This window comes from Lipotes vexillifer, unplaced genomic scaffold, assembly GCF_000442215.2.
Source record: "Lipotes vexillifer unplaced genomic scaffold, Lipotes_vexillifer_v1.1 scaffold374, whole genome shotgun sequence".
Classification (NCBI taxonomy): Eukaryota; Metazoa; Chordata; class Mammalia; order Artiodactyla; family Lipotidae; genus Lipotes; species Lipotes vexillifer.
Window position 1 is genome coordinate 1200531 of NW_006774696.1, and position 13875 is coordinate 1214405.

At 42.3% G+C, this 13875-nt stretch overlaps 1 protein-coding gene across 1 annotated transcript in view; it reads right to left on the reverse strand.

The window, feature by feature from the left end:
- LARGE1 (LARGE xylosyl- and glucuronyltransferase 1) overlaps window positions 1-1392 on the reverse strand; it is a 443593-nt gene extending 442201 nt beyond the window's left edge. The window contains exon 1 of the mRNA XM_007449439.1: window positions 1287-1392. Within this exon, the coding sequence (XP_007449501.1) occupies window positions 1287-1392 (106 nt within the window). The remainder of the gene's footprint in view (window positions 1-1286) is intronic.
- Between the last annotated feature and the right edge of the window lie 12483 nt (window positions 1393-13875).

A 13875-nucleotide genomic window follows, 5' to 3' on the forward strand; every position in this document is an offset into this window, starting at 1 on the left:
CTCTTGGCCTTCTTTCATAGGGTCTCTTCCATCATCCCTGGAGAATGCTTCCTTCTACCTCTTCCAGTGCCAAAACCAACTCACCTTCCTCCCTCTGATCTCTTTGCCAAAAATTAGCCATCCACTGCCATGCATAATCTATCTAGCTGCTTAGATGAAAGCTCTACTACTCCAGGGATGTCTGGGGCAGGAAAGGGACAGGGGTGTGGCCCTGGGCCCTTCCCTGCTATGCAGGCACAGAGTTCCACCTCGTTTATATTCAGCCTAGCGAACTCAGGGCAAAGCTCAGGCAGTGAACTCCTAATTAAAAGGTAGCCTTGAGCTGTCGATAAAATTATGCATAAAGGACACGTTTAAAAAAACACAGTGGTGACTTCCTGGAGACAGATTTTCACTTGAGAGAGATATATATATTTTTAACTCAAGTGCTGGGGTAAATAAACAGAAAGTGTGCTCTTCAACACTGCCACTCCTTCCCTCCCCGAAGCTTAGAAAACCATCTTTGATAATCAGAACACTGCACTGCGTTTGAAACTGCTGGCTGGAAGGATGCGAGACTCGTCTTTTCTGTGGATTTCGGGAACACGGCAGGGATGAGCGTTTGTTATTTGTTTGGGGAAGGCGACTCCTTTGCTGAGCTCCTGTACTCAGCCGGTCAGCATCACTACTCATCTTCTGTACCCAGCCTGCCTGACAGCCTCAATCACCCTCTCCCCCAGCGCCCTGGGCTTGCCTTATCTTAACAGAGTATCACGTACAGCAATGAACAGAGATCACCTGTTAACCTGTCTCCTCCACTGCACTCCGGAAGGTCCAAATCTGTTATCACCTGATTCCCAGTACCTGGTTTAGCACAGATGTTACACAGTAGCAAAATGCTGAATGTGCAGATAAGTGAATGAATAGATGAAAGAATGAATGAAACATCTTACTCCACAAACAGCTAAGTAATCCCCCCAGGACCCAACCTTTTCCCCTTTATCGACACGGCGATCAGCCTGCACAGCTGCTATCTGACGTTTGTGTAACCTCCGCCACGCTGCTGCATCCAGGGGCGCCTTATTTTTGCTTTTGTATTTAGCTTTTCCTCCTCCCATTACTAACTCCCTCTAATTCCCTCTGTAAACCTAGGCCAATCTTTTCCTGTGATCGGGCATCAAAATTCCATTGTTCTACAGAATGAGAAGCTGGGGTTAGAAGACTTGGAGGTTCTTCCTAGGACTCTGGGGCAGCCAGGGTTCCTTCTTCCCTCCATCCCTCTCCCTGTGGGAAAGCTTCCTTCTTACCTTCAAAGCTCCCAGCAAACAGGTAAAGCCAGGTGATGGCTGGGATGCAGAGCAGAGTCAACGAGGCAGCCAGGAATTTCCGTCTCCCTCTGCAGATTCCCAGCATCCTCTCGGAAGTGGCAATCCCTAATCCCAGCACCGTTTCTCTGCCCGGAGCGTGGAGTCCTCGGCCTCCCTCATAATACTTTCTGAAAGAAAGAGCAGAGAGGAAGGGCTCAGTTCTTAGCACTGTCAATGGATGCAAATTGCAAAAGAGAAACATCCTGCAGATCCTGAGACTGGTTCGACTCAGCTACAATTTCCTGCTAACCTTTCATCCCAAGAGATGATGCTGCAGCCTTGCAGTCTACCCAAACTGAGAGAGCTCTTTACAAAATAAACAAATGCAGGATGATACAAACTATAACAGATCTCTCTCTCACATGCATACATACACGCAGATATTTTATAGTGTAGGTGAGTTTTGAAGCCTGGACTAAACACTTATTAAAGAGAGCACCTAGTTAGCATCTTATATGTACCAAGCACTAACCAGGGACTATGTTTTCAAAAGTGACCAGAGTAAGGGTTGGCTTTAAAGAACACCATCTAACAAGAAAGACCAACATAAAACATCCACAGGAACCCCAAGAATGTGATGACTGAGATTTACACAGACCTCTATGGGAGGACAGATGAAAGTGCCGACCCATCCATGTTTAGTCAAGAGGGCAAAACAGTTCCCGTGTTCCCGGCAGAGAGAACTGCGGAAGGCGGGCAAGGCTAACAGACAACACACTCAAGGGAAAGGAGACCAGAGAGGCCCCAATGTCATGGGCGGGAGGCTACATCTCAGTCACAGGGGAAAACCTAGAAACACTCCACAGGGACTGTCTTAATAGCTTCCACCCTTTCACAGAAGATGTCCAGAAAAGCATGAAACAATTCAAACATGCAGAGACCGGAGGGGAGCAGACAGACAACCTACAACCAGCCTGCAGAGGGACAATCGTGGACCACGCAGAAGACTGGCTGAGACAGGTTCAGAGACGATGCAGAAGGTCAATCCAGACTGAGCAGAGGGCGAATGATCTTTCATCTGAGTACCTGACCAGGAAGGCATGTGACTTACAAAAAAAATTTAAAAACCAACAGACCATACAATCTCATGTCCTCGCAGCTCCCAACACACAGACATCACAGTGGCTGGAGGTGGAGAGAAAAGTCCACGTGGAGCCTCCTTCACAGAGCAGAACTGCCACGGCAGGCAGTTATAAAAGGCTGCAGATTCCTGAGGAAAGGACGACCACCAAAGAGCTGGTTTAAATGTCCCACTGAATGTGTCCTTCCCTCTGCCGTAACCCTTAAACCCTATGTGACAATGGTCTGGTTTAAGTCGATAAACTTCCTTCCGCACCAGCCTTGGTGTTTCCAGAAGGTAGGTGCCCCGTCTGACTCACCTAGTATTCACTGAGACTTAGCCGACCGCCTGTCACCTGCAGGGCCTGATAACCGTCTGTCGAACAAATAAACGGAATCAGATTCTAACCAAAGGCTTCCCTCTCAAGCCTCAGGAATCTGTGTTCGGCAACTTGCCGGCAATAAACACCCAACGGAGCCAACCTCAGCTATCAAGGCTAAGCTTTCTTCTGTGACCACTCTGACAGGATTTTCTAAACGACCCTCTTTGGAAATAGATCAAAGACCACAGGGCTGGAGGGTGTGGAAGAGAAAGTAAAACCCAAAAAAGCAAAATCCCTTTAAACAAAGAATGTGGACTTGAGAAGTCCCCCCTAGGGAAGTTTTCCGATCTGAAGTTAGGGAAACAAACCCTACACACAAACTCCACTAGTCACTAAGAATGACAAGTACAGCAATGCTGGTGATCTCTCAGGAAGAGGGAGGGCTGTGAGGAGAGGCTATGCATTTAGAAAGATCTGGATGCAAATCCAGATACCACACGTGACTAGCTGTGACCTTGGCAAGGCCCCCCCCCCGGTCTCTGGGGAAACTTCATTTTGTCCATCTATAACATAAGCGCTGCCCTCTGTAGTGGGGGACGGTATGAGCCTTAAATGAGAGCGCCCTAGAATAAGCGACTAGCAAAGATGATGAAGCACAGGCAGACGTGACCCCACCGCCCTTCCAGAACACCAAAGAGCAGCCTTGCTAACAATTGTTCATCTCTCGCCATTCCCACCCTCCCCCGCCCCAAAAGGGTTTGGTAGAAAACAGATTTCAACAAAAAGGTCTTGACTGACATGGCACATGGGTATTTTAAACCTGAAAGACCCACCTATTCAATCCTCCTTCGGGTGGTAGGTACCATTACACTAAAATCACTTTTTTTTTTCACAGTTCACTTAATTATGGTAAAGGCAACTAGCAGTAAGTAGCACTTATTATGCATCAAGCACCTTCCAGTGTTTTTTTACTTGTTTGATTCTAAAACTAGCCTATGAGGTAGGTGCTATTTATTCCTCCCCATTTTATAGATGAGAAAACCAAGACCCAGAAAGATGGATTAACTGACCAAAGGTTACACACACCTAGGGCAGTGACACCTCAGGCTCTGTTCTCCTTAAGTAATTCATTCTAACAGCTTTGCCAGGGGGGCATTTTCCTTCTGTTGGAAATTAAAGCCATCATACTGAATCTTATTATTTTCTTTCCCAGGGTCAAACATATCAACACTGTTTGCTCCCATTCCAAAAAAAAAAAAAAAGTGCAATAGACAGAAATAGAATTGGAAAAGCTATAGAAGAATTTATAATTTAGAGGAAAGTAGGAACATATATGGACCGGAACTCAAGTGGCATTACTATTTAAATAATACTTTTTAAGACTCTTTACAACAGACAGCAGAAGCAAGAAGAACTACAATCCTGCAGCCTGTGGAACAAAAACCACATTCACAGAAAGACAGACAAGATGAAAAGGCAGAAGACTGTGTACCAGATGAAGGAACAAGAGAAAACCCCAGAAAAACAACTAAATGAAGTGGAGATGGGCAACCTTCCAGAAAAAGAATTCAGAATAATGATAGTGAAGATGATCCAGGATCTCAGAAAAAGAATGGAGGCAAAGATAAGAGGATGCAAGAAATGTTTAACAAAGACCTAGAAGAATTAAAGAACAAACAAACAGAGATGAACAATACAATAACTGAAATGAAAACTACACTAGAAGGAATCAATAGCAGAATAACTGAGGCAAGAACGGATAAGTGACCTGGAAGACAGAATGGTGGAATTCACTGCTGTGGAACAGAAAAAAGAAAAAAGAATGAAAAGAAATGAAGACAGCCTAAGAGACCTCTGGGACAACATTAAATGCAACAATATTTGCATTATAGGGATCCCAGAAGGAGAAGAGAGAGAGAAAGGACCAGAGAAAATATTTGAAGAGACTACAGTCGAAAACTTCCCTAACATGGGAAAAGGAAATAGCCACCCAAGTCCAGGAAGCGCAGAGAGTCGCAGGCAGGACAAGCCCAAGGAGAAACATGCTGAGACACATAGTAATCAAACTGGCAAAAATTAAAGACAAAGAAAAATTATTGAAAGCAGCAAGGGAGAAATGACAACACACAAGGGAACTCGCATAAGGTTAACAGCTGATTTCTCAGCAGAAACTCTACAAGCCAGAAGGGAGTGGCATGATATACTTAAAGTGATGAAAGGGAAGAACCTAAAACCAAGATTACTGTACCCAGCAAGGATCTCATTCAGATTCGATGGAGAAATCAAAAGCTTTACAGACAAGCAAAAGCTAAGGGAATTCAGCACCACCAAACCAGCTCTACAGCAAATGCTAAAGGAACTTCTCTAAGTGGGAAACACAAGAGAAGTAAAGGACCTACAAAAACAAACCCCAAGCAATTAAGAAAATGGTCATAGGAACATGCAGATCGATAATTACCTTAAACGTGAATGGATTAAATGCTCCAACCAAAAGACACAGGCTTGCTGAATGGATACAAAAACAAGACCCATATATATGCTGTCTACAAGAGACCCACTTCAGACCTAGGGACACATACAGACTGAAAGTGAGGGGACAGAAAAAGATATTTCATGATAATAGAAATCAAGAGAAAGCTGGAGTACCAATACTCATATCACATAAAATAGACTTTAAAATAAAGAATGTTGCAAGAGACAAGGAAGGACACTACATAATGATCAGGAGATCAACCCAAGAAGAAGATATAACAATTATAAATATATATGCACCCATCACAGGAGCACCTCAACACATAAGGCAACTTGCTAGCAGCTATAAAAGAGGAAATTGATAGTAACACAATAATAGTGGGGGACTTTAACACCTCACTTACATCAATGGACAGATCATCCAAAATGAAAATAAATAAGGAAACAGAAGCTTTAAATGACACAACAGACTAGATAGATTAATTGCTATTTACAGGACATTCCATCCCAAAACAGCAGATTACACTTCTCAAGTGCGCACGGAACATTCTCCAGGATAGATCACATCTTGGGCCACAAATCAAGCCTCAGTAAATTTTAGAAAAGTGAAATCATATCAAGCATCTTTTTCGACCACCACAGTATGAGATTAGAAATCAATTACAGGGAAAATAACATAAAAAACACAAACACATGTAGGCTAAACAATACGTTACTAAATAACCAAAAGATCGCTGAAGAAATCAAAGAGGAAATCAAAAAATACCTACAGACAAATGATAATGAAAACATGACAATCCAAAACCTATGGGAAGCAGCAAAAGCATTTCTAAGAGGGGAGTTTATAGCTATACAAGCCTACCTCAAGAAACAACAAAAACCTCAAATAAACAATCTAACCTTACACCTAAAGGAGCTAGAGAAAGAAGAACTAACAAAACTCAAAGTTAGTAGTAGGAAAGAAACCATAAAGATCAGAGCAGAAATAAACAAAATAGAAACAAAGAAAACAATAGCAAAGATCAATAAAATTAGAAGCTGATTCTTGAGAAGATAAACAAAACTGATAAACCATTAGCCGGACTCATCAAGAAAAAGAGGGAGAGGACTCAAATCAATAAAATTAGAAGTAAAAAAGGAGAAGTTACAACAGACACAGCAGAAATACAAAGCATCCTAAGAGACTACTACAAGCACTCTATGCCAATAAAATGGACAACCTGGAAGAAATGGACAAATACTTAGAAAGGTATAACCTTCCAAGACTGAACCTGGAAGAAGTAGAAAATATGAACAGACCAATCACAAGTAATGAAATTGAAACTGATTAAAGATCTTCCAAGAAACACAAGTCCAGGGCCAGATGGCTTCACAGGTGAATGCTATCAAACATTTAGAGAAGAGCTAACACCTATCGTTCTCAAACTCTTCCAAAAAATTGCGGAGGAAGGAACACTCCCGAACTCATTCTATGAGGCTACCATCACCCTGATACCATAACCAGACAAAGATACTACACAAAAAGAAAATTACAGACCAATATCACTGATGAATATGGACCCAAAAATCCTCAACAAAATACTAGCAAACAGAATCCAACAACACATTAAAAGGATCATACACCACGATCAAGTGGTATTTATCCCAGGGATGCAAGGATTCTTCAATATACACAAATCAGTCAATGTGATACACCATATTAACAAATTGAAGGAGAAAAACCATATGATCATCTCAATAGATGCAGAAAAAGGTTTTGACAAAATTCAACACCCATTTATGATAAAAACTCTCCAGAAAGTGGGCATAGAGAGAACCTACCTCAATATAATAAAGGCCATATATGACAAACCCACTTCAAACATCATTGTCACTGGTGAAAAACTGAAAGCATTTCCTCTAAGATCAGGAACAAGACAAGGATGTCCACTCTCACCACTATTATTCAACATAGTTTTGGAAGTCCTAGCCACAGCAATCAGAGAAGAAAAAGAAATAAAAGGAATCCAAATTGGAAAAGAAGAAGTAAAATTGTCATTGTTTCCAGATGACATGATACTATACATGGAGAATCCTAAAAATGGCACCAGAAAACTACTAGAGCTAATCAATGAATTTGGTAAAGTTGCAGGACACAAAATTAATGCACAGAAATCTCTTGCATTCCTATACACTAAGGATGAAAAATCTGAAAGAGAAATTAAGGAAACACTCCCATTTGCCATTGCAACAAAAAGAAAAAAATACCCAGGAATAAACCTACCTAGGGAGACTAAAGACCTGTATGCAGAAAACTATAAGATACTGATGAAAGAAATTAAAGATGATACCAACAGGTGAAGAGATATACCATGCTCTTGGGTTGGACGTATCAGTATTGTGAAAATGACTATACTACCCAAAGCAGTCTACAGATTCAATGCAATCCCTATCAAATTACCAATGGCATTTTTTATGGAACTAGAGCAAAACATCTTAAAATTTGTATGGAGACACAAAAGATCCCGAATTGCCAAAGCAGTCTTGAGGGAAAAAAACGGAGCTGGAGGAATCAGACTCCCTGGCTTCAGACTATTCTACAAAGCTACAGTAATCAAGACTGTAGCTTTGTAGAAGCTACAGTACTGGCACAAAAACAGAAACATAGATCAATGGAAAAAAGATAGAAAGCCCAGAGATAAACCCACGCACCTATGGTCAACTAATCTATGACAAAGGAGACAAGGATATACAATGGAGAAAAGACAGTCTCTTCAATAAGTGGTGCTGGGAAAACTGGACAGCTACATGTAAAGGAATGAAATTAGAATACTCGCTAACACCATACACAAAAATAAACTCAAAATGGATTCAAGACCTTAATGTAAGACAGGATACCATAAAACTCTTAGAGGAAAACATAGGAAGAACACTCTTTGACATAAATCACAGAAAGATCTTTTTTGATCCACCTTCTAGAGTAATGGAAATAAAAACAAAAATAAACAAACTAGACCTAATGGGACCTAATGAAGCTTCAAAGCTTTTGCACAGCAAAGGAAACCATAAACAAGACGAAAAGACAACCCTCAGAATGGGAGAAAATATTTGCAAGCAAATCAACGGACAAAGGATTAAACACCAAAATATATAAACAGCTCATGCAGCCCAATATTAAAAAAACAAACAACCCAGTATAAAAATGAGCAGAAGACCTAAACAGACATTTCTCCAAAGAAGACATACAGATGGCCAAGAAACACATGAAAAGCTGCTCAACATCACTAATTATTAGAGAAATGCAAATCAAAACTACAATGAGGTTATCACCTCACACCAGTCAGAATGGGCTTCATCAGAAAATCTATAAACAACAAATGTGAGATAGGGTGTGGAGAAAAGGGAACCCTCTTGCACTGTTGGTGGGAATGTAAATTGATACAGCCACTATGGAGAACAGTATGGAGGTTCCTTAAAAAACTAAAAATTGAATTACCATATGATCCAGCAATCCCACTGGGCATATACCCAGAGAAAACCATAATTCAAACAGACACATGCACCCCAATGTTCACTGCAGCACTATTTACAATAGCCAGGTCATGGAAGCAACCTAAATGCCCATCGACAGACGAATGGATAAAGAAGATGTGGTACATACATACGATGGAATGTTACTCAGCCATAAAAAGGAACGAAATTGGGTCATTTGTAGAGAAGTGGATGGATCTAGAGACTGTCATACAGAGTGAAGTAAGTCAGAAAGAGAAAAACAAATATCGTATATTAACGCATATATGTGGAACCTAGAAAAATGGTACAGATGAACCAGTTTGTGGGGCAGAAATAGAGACACAGATGTAGAGAACAAACGTATGGACACCAAGCAGGGAAAGCGCCGGGGGGGGGGGGGAGGGGATGGTGGTGTGATGAACTGGGCAACTGGGATTGACATGTATACACTGATGTGTATAAAACTGATGACTAATAAGAACCTGCTGTATAAAAAAAATAAATAAAATAAAATTCAAACTTTAAAAAAAAAAGACTCTTTACAACACTTATTTTCCTCCGTTCCTGTCTCCATCTGCAGAAGTTAATTTCAACCGGCACAATTTGTACTAAGTTTTAATACAGAGTCTAGGGTGGTTTGCCTTTTATGATAACACTGGCATCTGAAATTAAACCCAGCAGGTAAAAAATATTCCTTCATGAATCTGACTTTTAAATGACACCTCTGTGCACTAGAAACACATTTTAAAGAAAAATCTCAATTTATATCAGAAGTTCCTCCAGGAATTTAATATAGGAATCAACATAAGAAGAAGAAAGGAAGGAGGAAACCGGAGGTGGGCTGGAAATTACATCCCAAGCATGTGCAAATGTTGATGCATTAACTAGAAAACCAGTCTCTAAACTGTTCTTGCCTGGGGAAAGGGAGCTTCACCTATTAATCCAGGTGTCTAAGAGTCATCTCTAAATGCCCCTCCCTCAAATCCAACATCCAATTCCTTAGCCAAGCTGGTCAATTTCTCCTCCTAAATATCTACTCCATCAGTCTTCTCCCATTTGTCTTAACCAATGAAATTCACATCTGTGAAATATACTGTATGAGCCAGAAAAATTCCCACGAGCTGTTAAGCCACAAAAGGTAGGATTCAAAGTTGAACATAAAATGTGATTTCAAGTATCCTTCAATCCAATGTAATAAATTGTATATAAATACCTACGTAGCTATAGATATGAAAGAGGTATAAGTGTTGAAAGTTATCTCTGGGTATAGCATATGGATAATTTCAATATACATGAACATATACTTTTCCTAAATATTATATAAATATAGGGAATATGCATTCCTTTTATCATTTAAAAATAGTTAAAAGCTTAAATCACTATGTCTTCTGGTTATAGTGCTTTCAATTCAAAACACCTCAGTGCAGACACTGTCGTATATACGTGTTACTTTTACCTTACATGCTAGGGGCAGTGAGTTAACATATGTAGGATCCTAGTTGGGATTATACCCTCGAGGGGTTGCTGGTTACCACCTGAAAGACCCCAGTCAGAGGCCCACATTCCAAACACTGCTGTGTTCAGCCATCTCTGATCAACACCAGAGGCTGTCTTTTTTTCTTTTTTTTTTTTAATAGATCTTTATTGTAGTATAACTGCTTCACAATATTGTGTTAGTTTCTGTTGTAAAAAAAAAAAAAAAAAAAAAAAAGAGAGACAACCAGAGGCTGTCTTTTAATTAGCATCATGGATGATAGAAATGATTTTTCATGGGTGTTCAAGACGTGTGGATTGTCCAGAAACAATGTACATGAAGAGGGAATAAAAATCTAAGTAAACTCCAGAAACAAAGTCTGAGGAACACAATGGCCAAACCCATCAGAACCACTTAGGATCCCAAACTGATCCTAGGACAAGTAACAGACTTGGGCCATCGATTTTTCTAACTAAAAGAGTGGCTGAATCCCGAGAGTCATAACATTGTCACCCCTGTACTAAGAGGGCAAAGAGCTTATAAAACAGGTCCTACAGCAGATAGAACCTCTGCCGATGTTAGCTTGGCTGTTATCATTATTTGTATTATTGCTGGTATGACAACCCCACCTCGTGTCTACACCCAAGCCATCCCCTCACACATACCCCAACCGTCCTGCAATGTCCTTCCTCCTCTGCTGGACCTCAGGAGGAATTTCATGTCCTTACTGCTTCTGTGAAACCTTTCTGGCAAGTCCAGACCTAGAGGCATTCCTTCACTTTGTTTCTAGACCCCAACAGGTGTCAAGAGCACATTCCTGATCACTTAATTTTCTCATCATTTCCTGTAATCTCTCCACATCAGACCAAAACCCCTAAGGGCAAAGGATCCAGGTCTTCTACCAGCATTTAAGACAAAGGTTTATAGTAACCATCTCAACCCAAAGTGTGGTCCCTGAACCAGCAGCCACTGGGCCCCACCCTGGCCCCAATGAATCAGAATCTGCATTTTAACAAGAGCCTAAGTGATTCGAGAGCACGTTACTGTTTGAGGGGCCTGTACTCAAGCACTTAGTAAATAACTGGTTAATACCCAAAGCTCTCCCCTCCCCTCACCCTGCAGGGACAAGCCAGTGCAGGAGGGAGCACCTGGAGTTCTTCAATCGCATATTTACTACAACAGTTCTCTGACGGACGGAAGCGGAGTTTCTAGAAGGAAAAGTGCCTTTTTCTAATTAAACTCAAGCATCTTATGGACTAATGGTAGCTCTGATAACCCACCCTGACCTCCTGGCAAAAGCAATTCTTGCACATTTGAATAATAACTGAGCAACACCAACACCACCCACAGAGGCACCACCGCACCCATTTTACAGAAGGGAAAGTCGACACTAAAAGAGGCTAAGGACACTGATTTAGTTGTTGGAAACCCTGGGATTCAAATTCTAGTACTTTCTGAAAAAAAACAGGAAAAGAGTTCTTTGCTACAGGACACAAAATTGATGACCAGTCTGAACCTCCCCAGTCGGAGGAAATACTTCAAGGGCAGGCACCTTGTCCATGCTGGCCACTGCTGCTTGTTTGTTGCCAGCACAGTATCTGGCACACAAGGAGGTGATCAATTAATATGTATTGAGTGGGTCAAGGCCTGAATCTCTCAGTGAGAGCCAGCAGCCTCCCTGGATGTTCATTATCATATAAGCTCCTCCTGTCACACAACCTCTAGCCCACCCTTCCCTCCCTAGTCCAACAATGAAATCCTGTGGAACTTCCACTCTGTGACCCACACAATCCTCTTTATCCTCAACTTCCCCTCACTTCATTCTACCTCCAGCTTTTAAGGGAATGCATAGCTGTCCCCTGGACCACTGCTTTCCCAAGGGAAAAGTCTTTCCACTACTCTCTCAAGGCAAACACACAACTGGGCAAAAAAAAATGCACACCCTAAAAGTTAAGAATTCTGTTTTATTCGGTGGACTTTCTGAGGACTTCAAACCCTGGAGGCAGCCTCTCAGTTTGCTCTGAAGAGGTATGGGGAGGAGCCAGGATATATAGGAGTTTTGCAATAAAAACCAGGTAGCTGGAACATCAAAAGGTCCCTGTTAATTAAAGAAAACCAGACATCTCAAGTTAATGAATTTAGCGCTTTTCTGTGTATGGGAAGATGCAAGAGTCTGGGCTCACTGAAATCCTTCCTTTGAAATGAACCTCAGCTATCCAGGGCCTGTTCCTTCCCATCCTGAGGCTCCTCAAAGTGCACCACTGGGGGCGGCTGCAGTGACCGAGGTGGCATTCTTAGTCCACAGACCTAAGGACTAGGAAGTGGGCCTCCAACCTCCTGGCTTCCAGTTGTCCACTACCGAATCTTCTGCCCCTCTCTCACAGGAAGACCACTGTTCCTCCGAGGCACCACCATGGGCTCTCTGTCCTAGTCAGTCATTAAGCAAGTAAGTCCTGGTCACGCCTCTCATTCTTGGAAGACTTTAGTTCTCACCACGCCTCTCCACCTTAATAACGTGATGCAAATAGCCAACTCACAATATCTGCCACTTCACGTGGGCCAGGTTCACATTCTAGAACAACCTCCGAGATAGCAAATGTCAACACGAGTGGCCGCCCAGCCCCCTCTGGTCGCCTCCCCAGGCTGCCCTTACACAAATGCTTTGCTGTCTTCATGAACCTCGATCCACTGGCTTTCTTCATTACTATTCATCCAGGTCTAGATTTTCCTTATATTTTCACTTATTCGGCTCAGATGCCCTGGTTTATGATTATAACTTCCCTCTGCAAGGACTCACCTCCCTTGGCCCTCCTTTTTTCCAACCGCACTAGCCTGGAGAAATCTGATGCTTCAAATGGGCTCAGAAACGTTACTATTCTTTCTCCTGTAAACTCACTCTCCTACCCTCTGAGATTTTTTTTTTTTTTTTTTTTTTTTTGGCTGCATTGGGTCTTCATTGCTGGTCGTGGGCTTTCTCTAGTTGCAGTGACTGGTGGCTACTGCTCATTGCGATGCACGGGCTTCTCACTGCAGTGGCTCCTCTTGTTGCAGAACACAGGCTCTAGGTGCGCGGGCTTCAGTAGTTGTGGCATGCGGGCTCAGTAGCTGTGGCTCACGGGCTCTAGAGCGCAGGCTCAGTAATTGTGGCACACGGGCTTAGCTGCTCCGTGGCATGTGGGATCTTCCCAGACCAGGACTCGAACCCGTGTCCCCTGCATTGTCAGGCAGATTCTTAACCACTGAACCACCAGGGAAGTCCCTGAGATATTTATTTCATATATGCCTTTTCTCGCCAAACCTCTTCTTTTCGGAATGCTAAATTCCAGGAGTGTTCCAGGAATCAGTTGGGGACACATCTTTGTTTCTCTACCCAGGTGATATCCCCAATTCCAATGGCTTGTAAAACAATCTCTAGGCTGATGACTCCCACCTTTGTATCTCTAACCCTAGCCTCTCCTTGACCTCCAGAGTGACATGTATCATGATCTTCCTGTACCGCACATGCCTCAGACCTCAACTCCCGATTTCCCATCCAAACCCGTCCCTCTCTAGGTCTTTCCCACCTCCATAAAGGGCGACATCATCTACTCCATCGCTCAGCCCAGATACCTGGGAGCCATTCTCAATGCCTCACTTACCCCTCTCATCTTGCCAAGTCCACGCATCCTCCCATCCTGCCATTTTCACCTTTAAAACATGTACTCTTTCC